The sequence below is a fragment of the Cebidichthys violaceus genome, unplaced genomic scaffold (assembly GCF_023349555.1).
Source record: "Cebidichthys violaceus isolate CVI_PGR_0920_01 unplaced genomic scaffold, fCebVio1.0.p SCAF_7, whole genome shotgun sequence".
Taxonomy (NCBI): domain Eukaryota; kingdom Metazoa; phylum Chordata; class Actinopteri; order Perciformes; family Stichaeidae; genus Cebidichthys; species Cebidichthys violaceus.
In genome coordinates, this window is record NW_027176927.1 from 11,140,713 (window position 1) to 11,160,248 (window position 19,536).

At 41.1% G+C, this 19,536-nt stretch overlaps 1 protein-coding gene across 4 annotated transcripts in view; it reads right to left on the reverse strand.

Annotated features, from left to right (window-relative positions):
* The window catches only part of LOC137891057 (F-actin-uncapping protein LRRC16A-like), a 67,091-nt gene that overhangs the window by 4,471 nt on the left and 43,084 nt on the right, over positions 1–19,536 (reverse strand). For 2 of the 4 annotated variants that reach the window (XM_068735478.1, XM_068735482.1), the window contains 25 exons: positions 19,450–19,527; positions 18,826–18,902; positions 17,718–17,822; positions 17,165–17,234; positions 15,291–15,372; positions 15,048–15,147; positions 14,307–14,361; positions 10,688–10,860; positions 10,059–10,127; positions 8,419–8,512; positions 8,151–8,249; positions 7,545–7,673; positions 7,204–7,335; positions 6,589–6,764; positions 6,384–6,471; positions 5,981–6,121; positions 5,199–5,216; positions 4,422–4,488; positions 3,948–4,174; positions 3,755–3,864; positions 3,299–3,595; positions 2,986–3,196; positions 1,288–1,324; positions 823–1,104; positions 522–671 (listed from right to left, as the gene is read on the reverse strand). In XM_068735478.1, the coding sequence (XP_068591579.1) occupies positions 522–671; positions 823–1,104; positions 1,288–1,324; positions 2,986–3,196; positions 3,299–3,595; positions 3,755–3,864; positions 3,948–4,174; positions 4,422–4,488; positions 5,199–5,216; positions 5,981–6,121; positions 6,384–6,471; positions 6,589–6,764; positions 7,204–7,335; positions 7,545–7,673; positions 8,151–8,249; positions 8,419–8,512; positions 10,059–10,127; positions 10,688–10,860; positions 14,307–14,361; positions 15,048–15,147; positions 15,291–15,372; positions 17,165–17,234; positions 17,718–17,822; positions 18,826–18,902; positions 19,450–19,527 (3,067 nt within the window). The remainder of the gene's footprint in view (positions 1–521; positions 672–822; positions 1,105–1,287; positions 1,325–2,985; positions 3,197–3,298; positions 3,596–3,754; positions 3,865–3,947; positions 4,175–4,421; positions 4,489–5,198; positions 5,217–5,980; positions 6,122–6,383; positions 6,472–6,588; positions 6,765–7,203; positions 7,336–7,544; positions 7,674–8,150; positions 8,250–8,418; positions 8,513–10,058; positions 10,128–10,687; positions 10,861–14,306; positions 14,362–15,047; positions 15,148–15,290; positions 15,373–17,164; positions 17,235–17,717; positions 17,823–18,825; positions 18,903–19,449; positions 19,528–19,536) is intronic. The other 2 variants (XM_068735479.1, XM_068735480.1) reach the window with 2 other exon arrangements.

Consider the following 19,536-nt stretch of genomic DNA (forward strand, 5'->3'; position numbering starts at 1 on the left):
CACTGAGCAAACAGAAACTACTTCAATCATTCATTATGCATATGGATAAAAACACTGATTTTATTAAACTTCTATTGAGGTACAACAAAAGAAAGGAACAAACCAAGCAGCCAGCGGTTTCAAAAGAGGTTTTCCTTTGCTTAAGAGCAGAAATTAAGCTCATGAACATGAATCAGATGTGTGTGCCTCTGACTGGCCCCAGAGGGCCTCACTGATAACGTTCAGTAAAAGAAATGAAGGGAGGAAGAGCAGAGAGAAGAAAGGGAGACCAAAGGAAAGGACATAATGTATAAAAACATCAGAGGGAAAGGAGCATAGACAGTTAAAAATCACCAAGTTGCCGGGCTGCCTGTTACATAATACTGCTGTCACAACCTGACAGTGACATCAAACATCTATCAGTCTGTCTAAGCCTTAGATAATTCCCCTAGATTCAAGGGGAAATCTGCTCTGGCCAAAGGAGAAAGGAGAGAAAAAAAAAAGATACTCAAAGATTTTGACAGACAGATTTTGTGACCCACCATCCTGAGTGGTTTTGTTCATAGAGCCTCCTGACTGCAGACTGGTCTGGCCATCTTTGTCTTTCTCTGACACCGTCCTCTTCAGCGTTAGAGGAAGAACTGTGGCCTTAGGAGACACACCACCACTGTTTGGGGAATCCGAGCTCTCATCTGTCAGGAAAAACATATTATCAGCTTATTATTATATTAGCTTAACTAACAAATATGGTCTCATCTGTCAAACAATCTCACAGGAAGATTAACAACTGAATCACTGCAGCAACAATCCTCTCAGTGTGGTAATCAGATCCAGTGCTTGTACCTATGCTCCTGCCGGTGCTGCTGGTGCTGCTGGTCCTTGGCTTATGTGGGATGGAGGGTCGGGCAGCCAGGGCAGGCTTCGCTCCCTGTGGCACCGGTGGTTTGGGACTTACTGGCCCCCCAGGAGAACTCGAGGAGGATGTAGCCCTGAGACGAGGGGCCTTGTCAGGCTTCGTCTCGCCTCGAGGAGGGGTCTTCTCTGGGGAACCAGTCGGAGGATCTGATTTATTAGTTGAGCCACTGGGAGACCGGCTTTCTGAGATGATGGGCTGGGGCTTGGCTGCTGGCACATGCAAAAAAAAAAAGAAATTGTTTAAATCATGCACACAATGTTTTTCATGTACCAGATGAGTGTGAAACATTAAACAGGACCATGATCCACTAATAATCCACTAAAACCAGCTGCAGGTCTGCATGAGTCATTAACTGTTGAATTGAAAGTTTTCTCTACAGAAAAAACTCTCACCTGTTGCATTGCTGTCAGGTCTGTCGGGGCTGGAAGACTAGAGGAGACACAAGGACAAAATATTGTATTACGATATTCATGAGTGTAGAACAGTCTTGTTTTGATTCAGTGCAGTGGTGACGTGATTATACAAACTGAGGAGGCAAGTGTCAACAAGACATCTCAAAGTGTCTTAAAGGTCTTTAGTATCATTACATTATCTTTATTCTAAGCAAAAACTGTACTGGTTTTAAAATGATTCCCCCACAAAAAAGGCCCCTCCTTCTCAAAGTCCCGGTCTCAATTTCAGACCCAGTAGTGACCGTCTTTTTTAATCTGGTATATTTTACACTTTGTAGTTCATTTTATATACAGTGTATTTGAAGTTTCAAGCTTTTATTGTTGACTATACATGTAACGCAAAGCAACATTCAAACAGGAGGTGGAGCCTTTGTGTTAAAAAATGCCCACACACCCAAGCTTTGTATCAAGTAGTCTCCTGAATAGCTCTCTCCATTATGCCTGTATACACAAAGACACACACACACACACACACACACACACACACACACACGCACACACACACACACACACACACACACACACACACACACACACACACACACACACACACACACACACTTTGCAGTGCAGTAACTAGTTAAGGATCTATTATACATCTCGTGAACACACTTACAGGTGCGAACACCAACTCCTATTTCAAAGACAGACACACAAATAATACACAAAACATATTTGTCATTCTGCTCCCCTTCGATTTATTTCCAAAATGTTAAGAAATGAACAAGTGACTGTAGAAAAGAGAGCACTTGGTAGTTTAAGGCGTCTTTGTGAGTTTTAAATAGGTGAAATATTCTCTTGACATTTATGTCCTGCCGTGAGTCATGACAGATATTTTGCACATCAGCCTTCTCGCTTGTCTTCATTCTGTCCCTTTGCTGTTCATGCCTCCATCTCCTCCACTCTGCACTGCCCTCCCTCCTCCTCCATTCACCTCGTCTTCTGGCAGAATCAGGATTGTTTGTGTTTTTATGTCAGTATGTTGACAGGCGCAATGACTAGCCTGAAGAAATGCACAAGTCTCAGAATCTCTGTGTGTGTGTGTGTGTGTGTGTGTAGATGCTTCTTGTGTGTTTTCCCGGCTGGAATCCACAGTAAAAATAGCCTTGACAAGTGAGGACTGAACACCAACAGCACTTTGTCCCCAAAACTAAAATATTTAAAGAAGCATCCCTCTATATCTCACTGCCATACAACGTTTGAAGTTTATCTTTTACATTTTTAACGGATTATTAAATAAATAAATTACTTAAATGCAGTTTGAATAATGGAGCATTACTAAAACACCCCTTTTTTCTACAGTCAGGTGGAAGGCTTGACTTGAGTTCAAGGATAATCACAAAACTTTTGAATCTCATGCAAAACTGAGCTTGAATTCTTTCATTAACTTAATTTGATCATATTACAGTTGGGTTTCTCATTTTTATTGCAGTTTATTAGCATCACTCTCTTTCTTGTTGACTTTATTTTGTGCCGTGTTTGTTTTTGCGATGGTTTTCAAAAGTGAAAGGAAAAGCCTTTTTGGAATCAAACTATCGAAATCTAAACTCAAGGTCCTCTTACTCACTTGTTCCAACCAAATCACATGGTCCACGTCCACAGATTGAGTTTGCTTAATTGAAAATCACACCACCTCACCTTGTGTGCTCTCCGTTCCTGCTTGGCCTTCATCTCTGCAAGGAGGCCGCTGCCCATCATTTGCAAGCCTTGGTACCGCCTGCCTCCCTGAGGGCTGCCCCTGCCGTCCGAAAACTCCCAGGGCTCGTCCATGGAGTCTGGCGTCCTCAGCTCCTCTGAGCGGTCTGAGCTGCTGCTGTAGTCTGTGTGCTGGGAGCGGCTGGAGGCGTCTCTGCAGGACGGACAGGAATTATTAGGGAATCAGGGGCCGACTGGTACATTCAGAGGTACTGTGAAATCTGTTGTTCTATAACAGGAACATATTCATCTGTACCTGGACTTTGGCTCAGGTGCTGGGCTCTTTACTGCCACCTTTGGTGAAGAGGGTTCCTCAGGGATGGAAGCCGGCGTCGAGGCTACAGTGGCTGAGGATGTACCTGAAGCTGGATTGGTGGCCTGGTTTTTCTCTGACTTACCCAAAATTGGGGGGGTCGCCTGATTTTTTTCGGACTTATCTGATTTGTCTGATTTATCTGCTTTTTCGGATTTGGTGGAACGTTTGATGAGGTTGAGGAATCCTCCTTTACTCTTCTTCTTCTCTCCATCGTGAGAGTCTGAACTCTTGGAACGTCTGAGAGGAGACAGAACGAGAGACAAAAAAGTATTAAATACATAATACATAATATTAAAATATAAATATTAGGAGCAAGTATAGTTCAATACTTCTATACTGGAATACATATTCAGACAGTCCTTCATGACAAAACTCTAAATGAAGCATTATCCTCACTTGGAGTCCATCCTGGTGACTTTTGTAAAGAAGAACTCGTCCACACCCTCGTCCACCCTTCCCATTAGGCCGTTCTGCTCCCCATCCTGAGATGGAGCACTGTTGATTTGCTGAAAGAGGAAGTTGAAGAATCTGGTACCATGTTTGGAAATTAACTTTAAATTTCCATACAAAGCTGCTGAGCTTTACTCACAGGTATTTTGCTGGAATGCGTTTTCTTGTTCCGTCGTGGTCTCAGTTTGGTGAAGTGCTGCAGCTTTTTTTCCTCCTCGGACGGCAGCTGCACCATCCCTCCTGGCGGTCGGTGCTCTAGTTTTGGCAGGACCTGAGATGGAGTAGGTGGAGTTTGAGATGAAGTTGATGCGTCCTCCACATGGACAGGGACGTCTTCCAGAGCCTTGTCCAGGTCAAACTCCATCTCTGTGGGTTGGACGGTCATTAGAAGGTTCATTGCTGATACACATTGAATATTCAAGAGTACTTCCATGTGTCATCACGTAGCATTAAGATTGAGGAATTATTTGAAAGTCCAAATACAGACTGATTTAAACCAGCCACCCTAATCCATCAGCTTTATACTATCAAGCAGAAAGACAATGTACTATTTGATTCTAATACAGCGCAATGTCATGAAATATAAACAAAAAATATTTAATATACTGCTTACCGAAGGCACGAGACACTGGCCGAAGCATTCTGCTGTGGATGCTCTTCCTCTTGGATTTCGGAGTCATCTGAAAGAGGCGCACATAATCAAACACAATGTGTGGTAACTGTTAACTATCAAAACTGTCATTTCTATCACTCAAGACCAGTACAGCTTTCAGTTTGCTAAGCCATGTTCTTCAAAAATAAATGATCCTGAGTGAACAACATTTGGGATTCTGTCCACATCTTATTTTAACTACACTAGATTTCATAGTTTGCACTAAGACCAGACATCCTCCTATTTAATCAAAACCGTCTAAATGTAATTATTAACAAATTGTAGAGGTACTTATTACGTTTTTTAGACGGTACTTATTATGATGAAACACATGTTGCATAGTATATTGTGCTGTGATCCACATTTACAAGATAGTGATGATGCACATAGTGCATTGAGTGGAGAGAAGCAGTGCAATGTGGCTGGATGCATAACAAAAAAATACATTTTCAAATATCAGTATTAAACTATGTTAAATAATTCGGAGAGTGAGTGAGGAAGTAATAGATAAATGCGTCCTACGATGCTCATAGTGTAGCTTTTCTACACCATCTTTAAAATACATCATCAGGATCAAATATTTAAATACATGAGGCTCTTTGTGCTGTAGAAAAAGCTACAGCACAGAGACTGTGAAGCAGGCTGGCGCAGCGACGACGGACAGAAAAGGAGAAGAGCAGCACGAAAAAGAAAGTGAATTGAAAAGAGAGTTTAGAGGGACAGTCGAGAATTACTTACACTGGTGCAGCACAAAATCTCCACGGAGCAAAGGTGGAAAGAGAAGGAAGAACAGAGGAAAAGAAGATTGAAGAGGAAGAAAGACAACACATAGTAAAGCCTAGTGAAGACAAAAATGAGAAAGATAGCTGGTGTTCTTGTAAAAGTAGAGGGGAATAGGACAGAGAGGGATATAAGATGAAAAGACGGGCAAGACACCAGAGAACCAGACGGGACCAGAGACCAAAGAACATGCAGCTTCCTGTTGACTGCTGCCTGCATTTACTGTACATCACAACTCGCACACATTATTACATCAACACTCTTTTTCTACAAAAAAATCTACATAAAAACGTGGTAAAAAGCAACCATTCCAAAGGTTGACTACATTTGAAACAGTAGTAGGTGATGAGGAAACAATAAGACCCCACACGCATATCTGCCCTCTTAGAATACAAATGAACCAACCTGAAAAGCCAACTATAAAAGAAAAACAGGTTTTAGCATTTTGCAAAAGGTTCTGTTCTGATATTTACTGAACATCGAGACAGTTCTTTAAATGAATACCAAATGCAATTCTCAATTGTCTTTGGCAAATGTAGAGTAGCCAAGGTCTGTTTTTTTCCAGTAGAGAGTGGTATTAAGTTGTAGTTGCTTGTATTGGTGTCATACAACTAAATCTAACAGGTTGCATTTTAATTAATAAATGTCATTTGAGTCGCATGAAAAACACGAGGTGCCTAGATTATAATCCATGAAATAATTCACGGACAGTTAAAACACACGGTTCCACCCAAACCTACCATGCATGTCTCTAGATCCTCCAGCCTCTCAGCATCCAGTATCTCGGTCGATGCTCTTTTAGGAATCTTTTCTTCCGGGACGTCCAGATCCACAGAATCCTGCTGCACCAAGGGGCGACCTCGCCGCACCAGGTGGTCTGCCTGGGAGGAGGAGAGGAAACCGGGAGCAGAGGTGAAGATATGGGAGCAAGGGGGGGAAGAGAAGATGTGGATATAATTGGGAAGAATGGTAATGGAGAGATAAGATAGAATGTGAGGAATTGACAGAAATGGAGGATAAGAAAACAGATATAAATGAGTATCTGAGAGATTTACATATGTTACAGCAATTTAGAGGGCAAATTAACAGCCATTGTTATTGAATCAATTAGCCAGTTGAGAGCTTTGTAGACTTTAATCTTACCAGAGTGAGTTGTGAAGTTGAAAGAGCCTCCAGAATCTCATCAACAATGCGATCAGACAGGAAAGACGCTAGACTCAGCTTCACCTCACTGACACAGAGGGAGAAAGACAGCAGAAAGAAACAGCCACAGAAAGATCTCAGTGATTTGCCCGTGTAATCCATAGTTACATGTAAATAGAAATGATACTATTCAACACACTCTCACCTGATCTTGTTGATGATATCCACCCCAGACTGCTCCAGGAGGGTTTTGGTGACAAAGCTTTTAGGGACGACCATCTTGGCTGAGCTGGCCTTCATTAGCTCTGGACGAAGAGTACTCCTCTTCATCACATGGGGACACAGAGACTCTGCTGCGTCCACCATCGACTCCAACAGAGTCTGGAAGGAGTGAAGATAACGGATGGATGGATATGAACGTGTGTGTGTGTGTGTGTGTGTGTGTTTATGATGAGGGATTTGATTAAAGCAACTCCTGGCTGACAAAAACTTGAACTTATAAGTAATTGTTTATTTTTATTTTATCTGAAATTGGCATTACTTGTTTAATTGTAAAACGTATATAACATTTTTTTATTTTGATGCCTTGAGTGAAACATTTTGTGCTCTATAAATAAAAATTATTATAATAAATCAAATTAAATAATATCCTTCAATTTAATGTTTTCTGTTCTCTGCCTGTGGGTGGCGTTTCTAGATTTCACTGTATTCAGACCCTGAAAAAAACACAAATACTGTACACAATATACTTTGAACCCTTGCCAGAATTCGATTTAAGGTCTTTGTTTTGGTGGCTATAATTGATAGTTTTTAACCCCACCTGTAGTTGTTGGTCCATGACGTTAGTCACCTCTCCAGCCATAGACTCCAGTTTCTCCTGGATGGGTCCCACTGACGAGCTGTTCACCTCCTCTCTGGCGGCTGACCCCAAGTGGTAGAGGTTCGGGAGCAGCTGGGGAGACACAGAGAGGAGGACATATGATGAACAAAGGAATCAAAGAAAGGATGTAGGAAACTGATCTCCCAATGAGCTTATAGATAAAATCTCTTAATTCACACACACACACACACACACACACACACACACACACACACACACACACACACACACACACACACACACAGCAGTGAGGCCCGTGTGTATAATGTGCGTCTCCTCACCGTTTTAGAGTTTCTGGCATCTTTGATGAGGTTCTCTGCTGACTTGACGTCCTCCAAGATGGCGTCTGTCTCAGAGTTCCTTAGAGAGTTCAGGTGGTCCTGCACCTTCACACAAATCCTGTCAATCATCTGGAAGACAAAAACGAGACATGAAAGTTTGTGTTTGAAATGTCAAAATGAGGTCAATGGATAAACACTTACTCTAGGTTATATCTGTGTGATGCTGATTATCCTAAACAGTAATAACTACTGTGGCAGCTAGACACATCGGTCAATGAAACATAGCTTTGTCTTCACACGATATAAATGTGATATACCAACAGGGAGAAGTGCAATCAGGACAAAATTCTTAGTTCCGAAAAAACTAAATCTCTTTTGCCAGTGAAAAGACTCGACAAAAACACTCTTGACATTTTAATAGAAAGTGCAAAGTTATGTTAGTACAATTCTGTATTAATGTCCTATGTATTGCATTTGGTACAGTCCTATCTACTTTATAAACAATTATAGATTAAGTTTGGTCAAAAACATACAGATTATAGTGCATATGAATTCAGTAATTACTGTGTGTGTGTGTGTGTGTGTTTTATCAGTTTTGTTACACACCTGTTGTGTGGTTGTGGTTACGATGCCCTGCTGCAGCCGATAGGCCTGTTCCTGTAGGTATTTCCTTGTTTCATGGTTCCTGTACAGATAATTCTCGATCTGGGGGGAAAACACAAAGCCACTGTCATGATATAAACCAAAGTGATAATGAGAAAAAAAAAGCTTATTTAGTTTGATTTTCCCTTTTTTATAGTGTTTTCAACACTTTACAAATCCTGTCACATTATGACAGGACAGCTGAGGGAACCAGGGAGAATTCTTAACATACCTTTAGCAAGGCGTCCTCTGTTTTCTCAGGGCTGGCCTTCAGAGCCTGGGAGGCATCGATGATGGGGATGGGCATGAAACGAATGGTGAAGTTCCTGATGGACACACAGCCAGAGGACATTATTATTCCACAGATGGTTCACATTGTAGATGAAGGGAAAGAGGCAGAGGCGTGACTAGGGATGTTCAGTCAGAAGGTTTAACATGGTATTTAAATAAACATGAAGGAAAGTGATGCATATAGTATAGTGCGATATGATGCACAGTTCAGGGTTTGTAATTTTACTCACTTAGTACAATAATAGACATATAGAAAAATGCAACCACGTGTGGTATTTCTTGATACAATGCTTTATAATTTAAAAAGTCAATATTTGCACATTTTCATTTAGAATAACCTACAGCTTTTTTTAACCATGACTTATACAGTAATTATACGCCATGGTTCAATCAGCATGTTATGTGTGCGTATGGTGGAGACAGAATTACTTGTGGCACGGCCACTCGCCTCCTCTCACATCGGTCTATTATCAAGCAATGAAGTGGCACCATTAGAGAGGTTACTGATCTGGAAATAGAGGTCACCACACAGTATTAATATTCATATTTTGATGGAGGAGATGAATGAATGGCAGGAGGAACAAATGAAGACACAGTAGAATGGAAACCAGAAGGCAGAGAGATTAAAGTGAGGGTGTTAGGAGATAAAGGCAGAGTCAGATGTTGATTGTTTTCAACTTCAAAGGTGAACGGATTCATCTTTGATCAGAGATGCCTGCTTCACAATAAACACACACACACACACACACACATACACACAACGAAGCACCACGCCAGGCAACGCGGTCCCAAAACTAATGAAGATTTCACTTCTGTATGAACCCGTCTGCTCTTTTCCCTCGTCTCTTGAACTCACAGATCTGCTATAATTATGAACATGTCCTACATACTGCCTCCATCGCCAGCCTTAAATAGCATTCCTTTAATTTAAACAAAATGATGTTTTTATGTATATAATGGTTGAAAAGTATTCCTACAGTAGCTTTTAATACCGGTGAATATAGGAAACATTGCATGCTTTCTATGTTCACTTTTAAAAAATGCAAAAATGCACACATGCACAAACCATTGCACTGCTGAGCGAATAGAGAACAGGGGCAAGAAAGAAAGGAAATTGTTATTTCAATAATGCAATACAGAGACTCAGAGGGGAAATAGGTGGATGTGCTGCTGGGAGAATATGATAAACAGAGAGAGAGAGGGATAGATGTACAGATGTGTCCCAGAAACAAATTTAGTGAGTCATTTGTGTCATTTCACACACAGGGAATATTGAACATTCAGACAGTAGACAAAAATCTGATTTAATCAGTCATTGCTTCTTTGTTGTTGCATTCACTTTCCGGTTCCTTCCTCTCATCCTCTCTCCTACTCTTCCTGTCTTAACACATCTCAAGGTGTCCCCCTGCCCTGACAAATGTGATGTACTGTAGGGCACCAGTGTATGTAAACTGTTAGAATTAAGGTGTAACAGTGCTATGTAACATTCATAGGTTGTCAACATGTCATTAATAACTGTAACACACAGTCATGTACACATACATGGACTCAGTATGCACAGATACAGACAGAGCTACTTACTTCTCCAGAGCGGCTGCTACATCCTGCAGACCCTGAGGGCTGGTGTTGTTCTTGTCCCAGATCACAGTCCTGCACAGACAAACACACTGTGACACAGGGTCACACAGAGAGACGATCTACAACATTTTAACTGCCATCAAATGACAAGTAATATCTCCTTGTAAATATTTTTTTACTTCCAATATTGGAATAAATATTTTAACCACACAAGTTCCAATATTCATGCATGTGTTTGAGTGCATATAGGGTCAAATATAAGTGAACTTATGTGGTCTTTTATTGTTTTTGTCTATTTGTCTTTAATGTCATTTTATCAGTCAACACTTTACTTTAACCCCCCTTATTTCACATGTACAGAAAATATATAGATCTTTTTATAAATGGTTTATCACTACGGATGTTTTAAGTAGACAAAAGCATTTTTGAATACAACAAAGTCAATAACTTGGTGGGCAACCATAAGTGGGGGCCAGTGTATATTAAAAAGATAATCAATGAAAGAAGTGCCCCTGTCCTTAAAAGATGTAGCGGCTGGTTTGATCCCATCACAACATGCTCTCTAGTTACTTATTGTTATTTATGACCGACAGTCATGTGACACAGCCTTAGAGCCCCGAATGTATACTGACCTGAGTTTTGAGTTGATCTGTAGCGCTTTGGCCAACATCTTGGCTCCCATGTCCCCCATGGCGTTCCCGCTGATGTCTAACCTGGTGAGCGAGGAGTTGCTGCCGAGAGCGTTCAGAACGATGGTCAGATCACTCTTCAGTCTGGAGTCTGCTAGAGACAGAGAGGTGAGGGGCTGGGGAGGGAAGAAATAAGGGAGAAGGAAGTGTATATGTGGGGTGGGAGGAGGAGAAAAGAAAAGGTTTTGAGAGAGGGTTAATATTATGAAAACAAGGCATTTAATATTACCTTATGACTGTTATATCTGATGTGTTTGTGACTGTTAAAAGAAAGCAGGACAGTCTTCCAGTTCTTATTTACCTTTTGCATTAGGCGGACATTTAAAAAGAGCTTTCTTGGCCCTTGTTGTGTATCACTGCCAACTTTAACAAAAGTTATTGTAATGTAGGACGTTGAGAGCATTATATTCCTTTAAGCAGTGCCAGCATATTTTCAAGTGTCCTTGAATGTATTCACTGTTCATGGGTGCTTGATATCCCTGTGTCTTCTTTTCATTTGGCTTAATTCTCACACCTCCTATGAGAAAGTGTGAGCATGCAGTCGAACATGGTCATCAGAGCTCAAAGCCATTTTTTCATCATTACAAGTGTCTGAAGCTTTTTAAAATCAAGTAAAACATTAAAAAGCTATTTCATCTTGTGCAAATATAACAGTAGTTATAAAGCTCTGTTCCTGCAGAGGGTGGTATACTCAAAAGGCCAAACCCTAGTTAGTTAAACATCTATCAGAGGATCAAGTGGACCTGCAAGAGACTTTTCTAAAATGTCAGAGGTATTATCATTGAAAATCAGGGCACTCCACAGGACAAAATGAAAAATTCAGCACTGGATCAAGTGGATTTCTTTGTGATGTGAGAGTGATATGAGGGCTTACAAATGTCCAACAGCGCCCGTCTGTTCACCAGCTCTGAGCTGCTCTATGATGCATGTCATTTACACAGCTGGAGACTCCTGGGGGCCATCCTCACAAAACGCACTGAGGCTAGGCTGCATTCACACCAAATGCAAATCAGTAGGTCCGAACTGGCTGAGTTAGAAGGAACTCCTAAAAATAAGGGCGGTATCAGTCCTAATTTTAGTGTTTGATACTCTCATAAATATGACAGATGCAAAAGCGCACAGCGCTGCAAGAAGCACTGCCAGTAAAGGTCTGAATGATGTGTGAGTTCCTCTCTAATGAAGCTTCTGTCCATGAAGGAGAGTGATAAACTGAGGGGTGTTTTATAGACAGAATATTTTGGATAGCAATGTATGTGTGGAGGAATAATATCAACATGTTTGTAATGGCAGAAAATACTTTTTTTATGTCTTGTTTGAGGATGCAGAGAGAATTATTTACTGTTTGCATGTGCTTCTGTGGGGCACAGAGCAAACATTGAACATGCATATTTAAATGGGTACATGTTTATGGACCTGTAGCAATCACTGGGTTTATAACAGCTAAACAAAAATCTAAATGTCCTGCTGTAGCACAGAAAAGCAGTGCACTAACACCATCTGATCATAGCTGTAAATGTAGAAGAAGGGAAGTACACAATGGCAACGTCATGTTGTGCCTGCAAAATGTACAAGTCCTGTCCCTTTTTATCACTGAAGCAAATGATTTTCAGCAGCTCAGATTCCCAGCCATTATTTATCACTCAAATAGTGAAATCATTACTCTGGGTATGTATACATTTCTTGTTTAATAAAACCAAGAAAATTAGAAATTGTAGCCCAAGACACGCAAATAAATGTGACCTTATACCAGAGACAAATGACTCTATTTAATGAATGTGCGTTTACTGATGAGCTGCGTTTATTCTAATGAAACTCATTAATCCTGCGGTGTGTGTGCAACACTAAAACATCTTGTCTCTCCGATACAGTCCGCAATAGCTTGGTGGGTTGGAAGGTGCTGCTCTTACTGGTATTATTATTGTTGTCATGTTAGAGAAATTGGGGTTGTACAGTTATTCTACTTTCCCCTTTCACATATCTTCTCTGTATCGTCTTCTCTAACTTCATGCTGGTGAAATGTAGGTTTTTACTGATTTCTTACTGCCATAACAAACCTTAAGATTATAATTACTAGGTATGGTCTGTGGTTTTGCATGTGCTGTAGTTTCTAAAAGGGATGAATATATATATAATAATAACATTTTCTGGTTAGTGATGGCAGTTATGCAGATTAAATTAGTGTCCAATATATGTTGTTTGCTTACCACAGATATATTACAAAAGCAAGAAGAGCAATAAAGGAGATGTTTTATTTTGCAGATACCCAGTTTTTTACTCAGACTATTTCTTGGCCAAAGGAATTTCCCGGTGTCTCCTCCTTTCCTTTCCAGGCAACCAGCTCAGACTTCAGGAAGTTACTGCTGCCGGCCAAGAAATAGTCCAGGTGCTGTAGATTAAGGTACCATTGGACACAGAAACACGATAGCTGTTTTCCAGTCATTATGCTAAGCTAAGTTAATCAGCTGCTAGTGGATGCTTTATATTTTTCTGCACATACTAAGTGAGAGTGAGATCAATATTCTCTGAAACAGGATACAGTTTGTGTAAAAAAAAAAAAAAGGAGAAAGGTAGGCATAAATAGAGTTTTCCTGACAGGGGTGGAAACCATTTTGTGAATTTTTTTTTTTGTCTCTATTTTAGTTTTTTTAATGCTTTTTTTCCCCGTTTTGGCAGTGGTTACCCTCCTTTCGTCTGAGATCTTATTCCGTCTCCACTTCGCCCATTCAGAACATCCCTCAGACCAATCAGCTGTTCTGATAAACTACAAAAAATTACCCTCTCTGTCACATTTCCTACCTATCACTATTACTTGTATTCCTTACTATCCTATCCCACCTAATGAACATTCTTTGACCCTCCACCTTTAACCTCTGCATATCACTTTTTTCCCTCCTGTCCTCTCTTTGTATCCTTCCTGCACAGCCAGATAACCAGCTCCTTCACAAACGCTATCTTCTCATGCATAATGACACACACACACACACACACACACACACACACACACACACACACACACACACACACACACACACACACACACAGAGCTGCTCAATAGGACCATCAATCTAGTACATCTGCCTCTGTAGGAGACAATAAAAGGACAGACACCAGGGCAAAATCTGTGACAGCTCCCATGATGGTGGCAGAGATAAAACTAGTGAGATGGATTGAGGGACAGAAATGAAGGGAGATAGCTAAAACTGGAGACGATCCCTTTATTTAATGTTCTGTTTCCCTTTGTAGTGCTTTTGTGTTCCTAACTTTCTGCACCTGATACTTGCAATATCATGAATATTTGAGTACAGTTCTCATAAACCACATGGTTTTAGTTTAATGTGATACTTTATTCATCACTAGGGTGATTATATTCACACCACCCTCCGACAGAGAGGTCAGGGGTCATTTGTAGAGCAGCTGGTGGAGTTTCAGTGATTTGCTTCGGCTGGATGCTCGCTGATACAGGATTTGAAACTGAGGCATCTGTTTGGAGGACGTTCTCCGTTACCATTTATCTACTGTCCCTCACAAATGGCAGATAGAGAAGGAAATGAAGAAAACTCACCGACTCCTCTTCCTGAATCATATGGACCAGGCTGTCCAACACTGGAGCAAGGTTTCTATGTCAGGCAGAAGAAAGACAGGAAGAAAAGATGAGGCAAAAAGAAAGCGTGAACATGATAATTGCACTGAGAGAACAATCTTTTGAGAACTGCACTGCACAGATTTTTCTATATACTCAAGTATAGAAAAATCCACAGAATACACCGTTTCTAGATTATTCTGTGCGAGTCCATCTACAACATTTTGTAGTAGGGAGTCGTTTTTTATGCTTTTATCATGACGAATTACTTACTTCCAAGAAACTTACGTGCACATTTCTGTTAAAAACACGATTTAAAGAGGTGCTTTTGTGTGATTCTTTGTCAAGAAACTCTGTTAACACAGATCTGTCAATTAAATCAACAATGGATTAGTCGACAAAGAGTGTTAGTCAATTGGATTAAAAATTTCTTTGGTCATGGACAGCCCTACTTTGTAGATCTCTGGTCATCTTGACCCCTCACTATGTACAGTACATCTTCTAAGTATGTACAGTCCTCAGACTTCCTTGCCATGTGGCATTCATAAGATCAAACACGGCTGACTATTTGATGTTGTTTTGTAGACGGCATCTGACAGAGCAGTCTTTGGTCATCCACAACAGACCAAGCTAAGACACACTAAGCCACAACCAAACCCAACCCAGGCCTAACCACTGAGGTTTCTCTCACAGCCCCGTACTGTACCCCTCATCTGTTCTTACTTGGACTTGATGTTGTTGAAGTTCTTCCCCAGAGAAAGGTGTCTGATGGATCGGTTCTTGGCCAACCACACCAGCAGAGTGGACAGGTCCGAGTCCAGGCCTGGAGGTAGAGGAATAGGTTAGAGATGATAAGGTTGACTGGTCTTTGATTGTGATAGCTGCATGCTGAGGACTTATTATTAGCATGAGGTTGGAATTGAAAGTAAATATATGATACAACATGCATGAAAGCTGCCACCTCACCGTTGTCAGAGATGTCTAGGCTGGAGATGTTCGGGATCTCGGCAATACAACCTTCAAGGATCTGAGAGCCTCCTGACCGCAACTGGGAAGACAGGAGGGCGAATTTTAAGCACACACACACAAACACACACACACACACACACACACACACACACACACACACACACACACACACACACACACACACACACACACACACACACACACACCTAGTACGTGTGGAACAATGTAGCATATGACCTGTTCCTCTAATAACGGTACAGCTAGCCAGAGCTCCTAACACTTTAAATATGCGACTCCCTAATTGCCTGCTGCACGACTACTAGAATGAGACAGCGTTTACAGAATCCTGCACCATGATTGGGCAGAAGTTTGTACGCATTCGACAATATGAGATTCAACTACTGTATATACATTATAAACCTGTGTACTGCTGTGAAAACAACAAAGCAAGTGGTTTAAATGACAAAATCATGCGTGTAAGATTTTTAGGTGAAACATGCATTTGGTTTCTAACAGACAACTAATAATGGAGACATGCAGGATATAACTTATGTGGTGGAACTTAAAACTTCAAATAACAACACAGATCATCCAGAATAAAAATATGGACCCCGAGAAGAATAGGATCAGCAGAAAATAAACCATCTGCCAAAACAGATATGCAAAAAAAATGAGGAGGAATGAGATGTTAATTAATAAGAGTGAGCACATTTGTACTTACACAATGGCCAAGCTTACAGAAGCATTAGGGGGAGAGAACGGCATGTCAGAGCCATGCCAACAATTACCAGCAACAAAACACACAGATGCTTAATGATCATACTTCTGTTCTCACCAGTGACGCACACATTTGCACAAACACACGCAACAGAAATCGTATACACAGTCCTTCTCTCGCATGCTGTCAGCCCACTCAAAGCACAGTTTTGGGCCATCTTCACCAAACAGCTCATTAAGACCTCAAAAAAAAAAAAAAAAAAAAGGCTGAATGCATCATTTCCCCCACAGCTTCAGTTTGGGAAGATTTCTATAGGAATCTGGAATTGGATTTCCTGTGTAATTTGTATTCATGTGTTATCTTTAGCATTCCCATTGAATCTGCAGCAAGCTGTCTTTTTCTGTTCGAGCAGGGGAGGAGATGAAGGCGAGGAGCTGGTGTGTGTGGGTGAGAGATGTGATGAAACAATTAGGGATGGAAACTAAGCTCCCTTTCACCCCCCCCCCCCCCCCCCCCCCGCCTCTGCTCATCCCCCCCCCCCCCTGCTGTCGGCCAAGTATTCCATTATGAAGCCTCTTAACAGTGTCACTGGCCTGTCGGAACGGTTTTGGAGTGGATCCTAAAAGGCTGATTGCATTGGATGAGTGTTACCTCCAAACCATTAAAAACCACCCACTCCAAACTTTAGCTGACAAAGGCTCTTACACAAATACTGCTAATACTAGACACAGAAAGAATAAAGGAATACAATCAAAAAAACGCAAGCAGTGCCCCAGGAAAATCCACTGGTTGCCGTCTTTTGATTACTCAGGCTTTCACTGTGTTTTGCAGCATTGTGCTAACTGTGTCAGCTAATGCATCATCATTTAATGTTACTACAGCTGAGGGATCTGGGTCTACTGGAAAGATCACTGTTGTCACTGCATTTGGTGATAAATTGAAAGCACTTTCGTCTCCACTGAACGTTTGGGGCTTCAGCTCTACAGCTGTCACATTGAGATTTGATTTCTGTGCAGCCACGAGGGAATGATCACTCACGGGCCGACTCACGGGCCGGGTACAAATGCACAGAAAGATCTAAATGATATCTTGACATCAAATGAAATGATTTATGAGGGAAAATGACTGCTCAGTGCATCTCTGTCGGTCTTACCTCACAGCAGCTGAGATCTAGAGACACGTCCTTCAGATTGAGGTTACTGGCCAGGCCAAGCAGGAGAGCTCTACAACAATATCAATGTAAGCAGTTAAAATAATTATAACTTTAAAAGGTATTAAGAGAAGTTTGAAAAACGTTTCATCATGTTACTAAATGTTAGTAGACTGTTAATTGTTTGTGAATGCACGTTTCCCTAATTGGTTATATTTTGTTCCATTACGTTCAATTTGTTTCCATTCGTGAGCATAAATTGTTTTTGCCACTGTCAATATCAAAGCTGCAGATAATAATGATTATACCACTTGTAGTAAAATAAACATTAAACTGCAGTGTCTGAGTTAGCAGCTGCTACCCATAATGCAGCTCCTCACTGTGATAGAGGCTGACAAAACAAGTTTATTCTTACTGTACCTGAAAGTCTATGAATGCTCAACTTTGAAAGAGGATACAGGTGATAAAAGGAGATGAGGAACAGAATGTACAGGCGCAGAGAATGTGGGGCAGAAGCTCCACAGACGCATTCAATGTGAATTAATCGTTCTCTCACTTGAGGACCTCCGGTGGCAGCTTGGTTCCTGACACGTTGATGGAGCTCAGAGACATGGCGCTGCTAAAGAAGTGCTTAAATGACGGAGGCACCTCTTTGCCTTTCCTACAGAAAACAAAAAGAGAGCAGGAAATAAAAATAATGCCAGACGAATAGAGCAATGACTTGAAAAACATGCCAACGACCTTTCACACTATTTAAGCCCTTTTGATCCAACACCAGAAAAGGCTCGACGATGACCTGAGATTCAGGCAAACAATACGTTTGTATTACTCTTACCATGTCCTAAAAGCCATTTTAGTTTTTATCTGCTGTTTAAGAAACTTTTTTAGCTCCACAAAACAAAGTCCTCTGAGGATTTTCACAAAAGAGAATCACTCAAGCCCCATTTACTGTATAATCCCTACCCACTTCTGCCACTGTGTCCGCACATTCAATTCCCCTTCTTTCCTTCCACCTCTACTATACTCATGTCCCCCCCCCCATCCTCTGCTCCTCTCTCCCCTTGATGAAGTCCTCAACTCCCTAGAGGCACACTGGAAAGAGAGATAATAATTGGAAGAAAACTCCGCCCACCACCCATCTGTTACACACAACATCCACACACACACACACACACACACACACACACACACACACACTGCACATGTACAAACCCAGCAAAACACAGGATGTGTCAACTTGTTTCATCTTGTCTGTAATAGCACTTTGTCACCAGCAGGTGTCACACACCAACATACAGACTTCGGCTAAAAAGAACCACTATAACAAGTCTCTCATTTCAGGACAAATCAACCTTTTAGGGCAAAAAGACACGTTGATGTAGACACATACTACATGTACATGTACTATCTCTACAGAGAAGTTTCAGTGGTGTTATGGGCTAAACATTATCTAGTGAGCACATAGTGGATGACAACTTACAGGAGATACAACTCAATATCAACTTTACATTTAAGCCCTGATTTTACAAAAAGATGCGAGTGGTAGTGATAACTATGGAAGCCATCTCAGCTGTGATGGTATTTTGGAAATCTTGCAAATGCACTCTTGACCATCACACGTTTTAAGATACGGATGAATTAGTACAACACGGATGGGTTTTTACCTGTGAGGGAAGACGCTCTTTGACACATTAAGAACAGAGAGGTGTTCGACGGAGCCTCGCAGCAGAGCTGAGCAAACCTGGAAAGCATACCGAATGTATTAACATAACATATGAGCTGTATAAACAAGTGTTGTTTGAGTTGTTATGCTTTATTTGGAAAAATGAAGAAAGCATTCGCCGGTGTTACGTGTTATGTCTGGCTGTTTGTGTATGTGACAGAGACAGAATATGATTTAAGAGCTAGTCAATATGTTCAGTGACAGGCTGACAGCTGGCTACATCTCAGACTAATCAATAAGCTGTATTTGGCTCTCAGACCCACATCAATACATCACATACGGTATTCAGATCACTTCACAAGCAGTATATGGCAACACAGTTTGAGTGGGTGTATACAATTAGATTACAGTCCCTGCAACACCGATATTAATGGCCTGTTCTCCATTTTAGAATACGGCATAATGAGGGACAACTAGAACTGCACGTTGTTTGCTCACAGAAAGTAATTCTCTCATTGTTCTGCTGGGATTGTTCTGATAGAAATGTGTTATCCATTATTGTATATCTTTTTACCCGATTATCTTTTAATAGGCAGGATATCATTTTAGTTGACTCCTAACTCACCTGGTCCAATGAGCAGTCAGTGTTGGAGAGGTCAAGGGTTGACAGGCTGTTGGGTTGACCCAGGAAGTGGTAGAAATGCTAAATGTA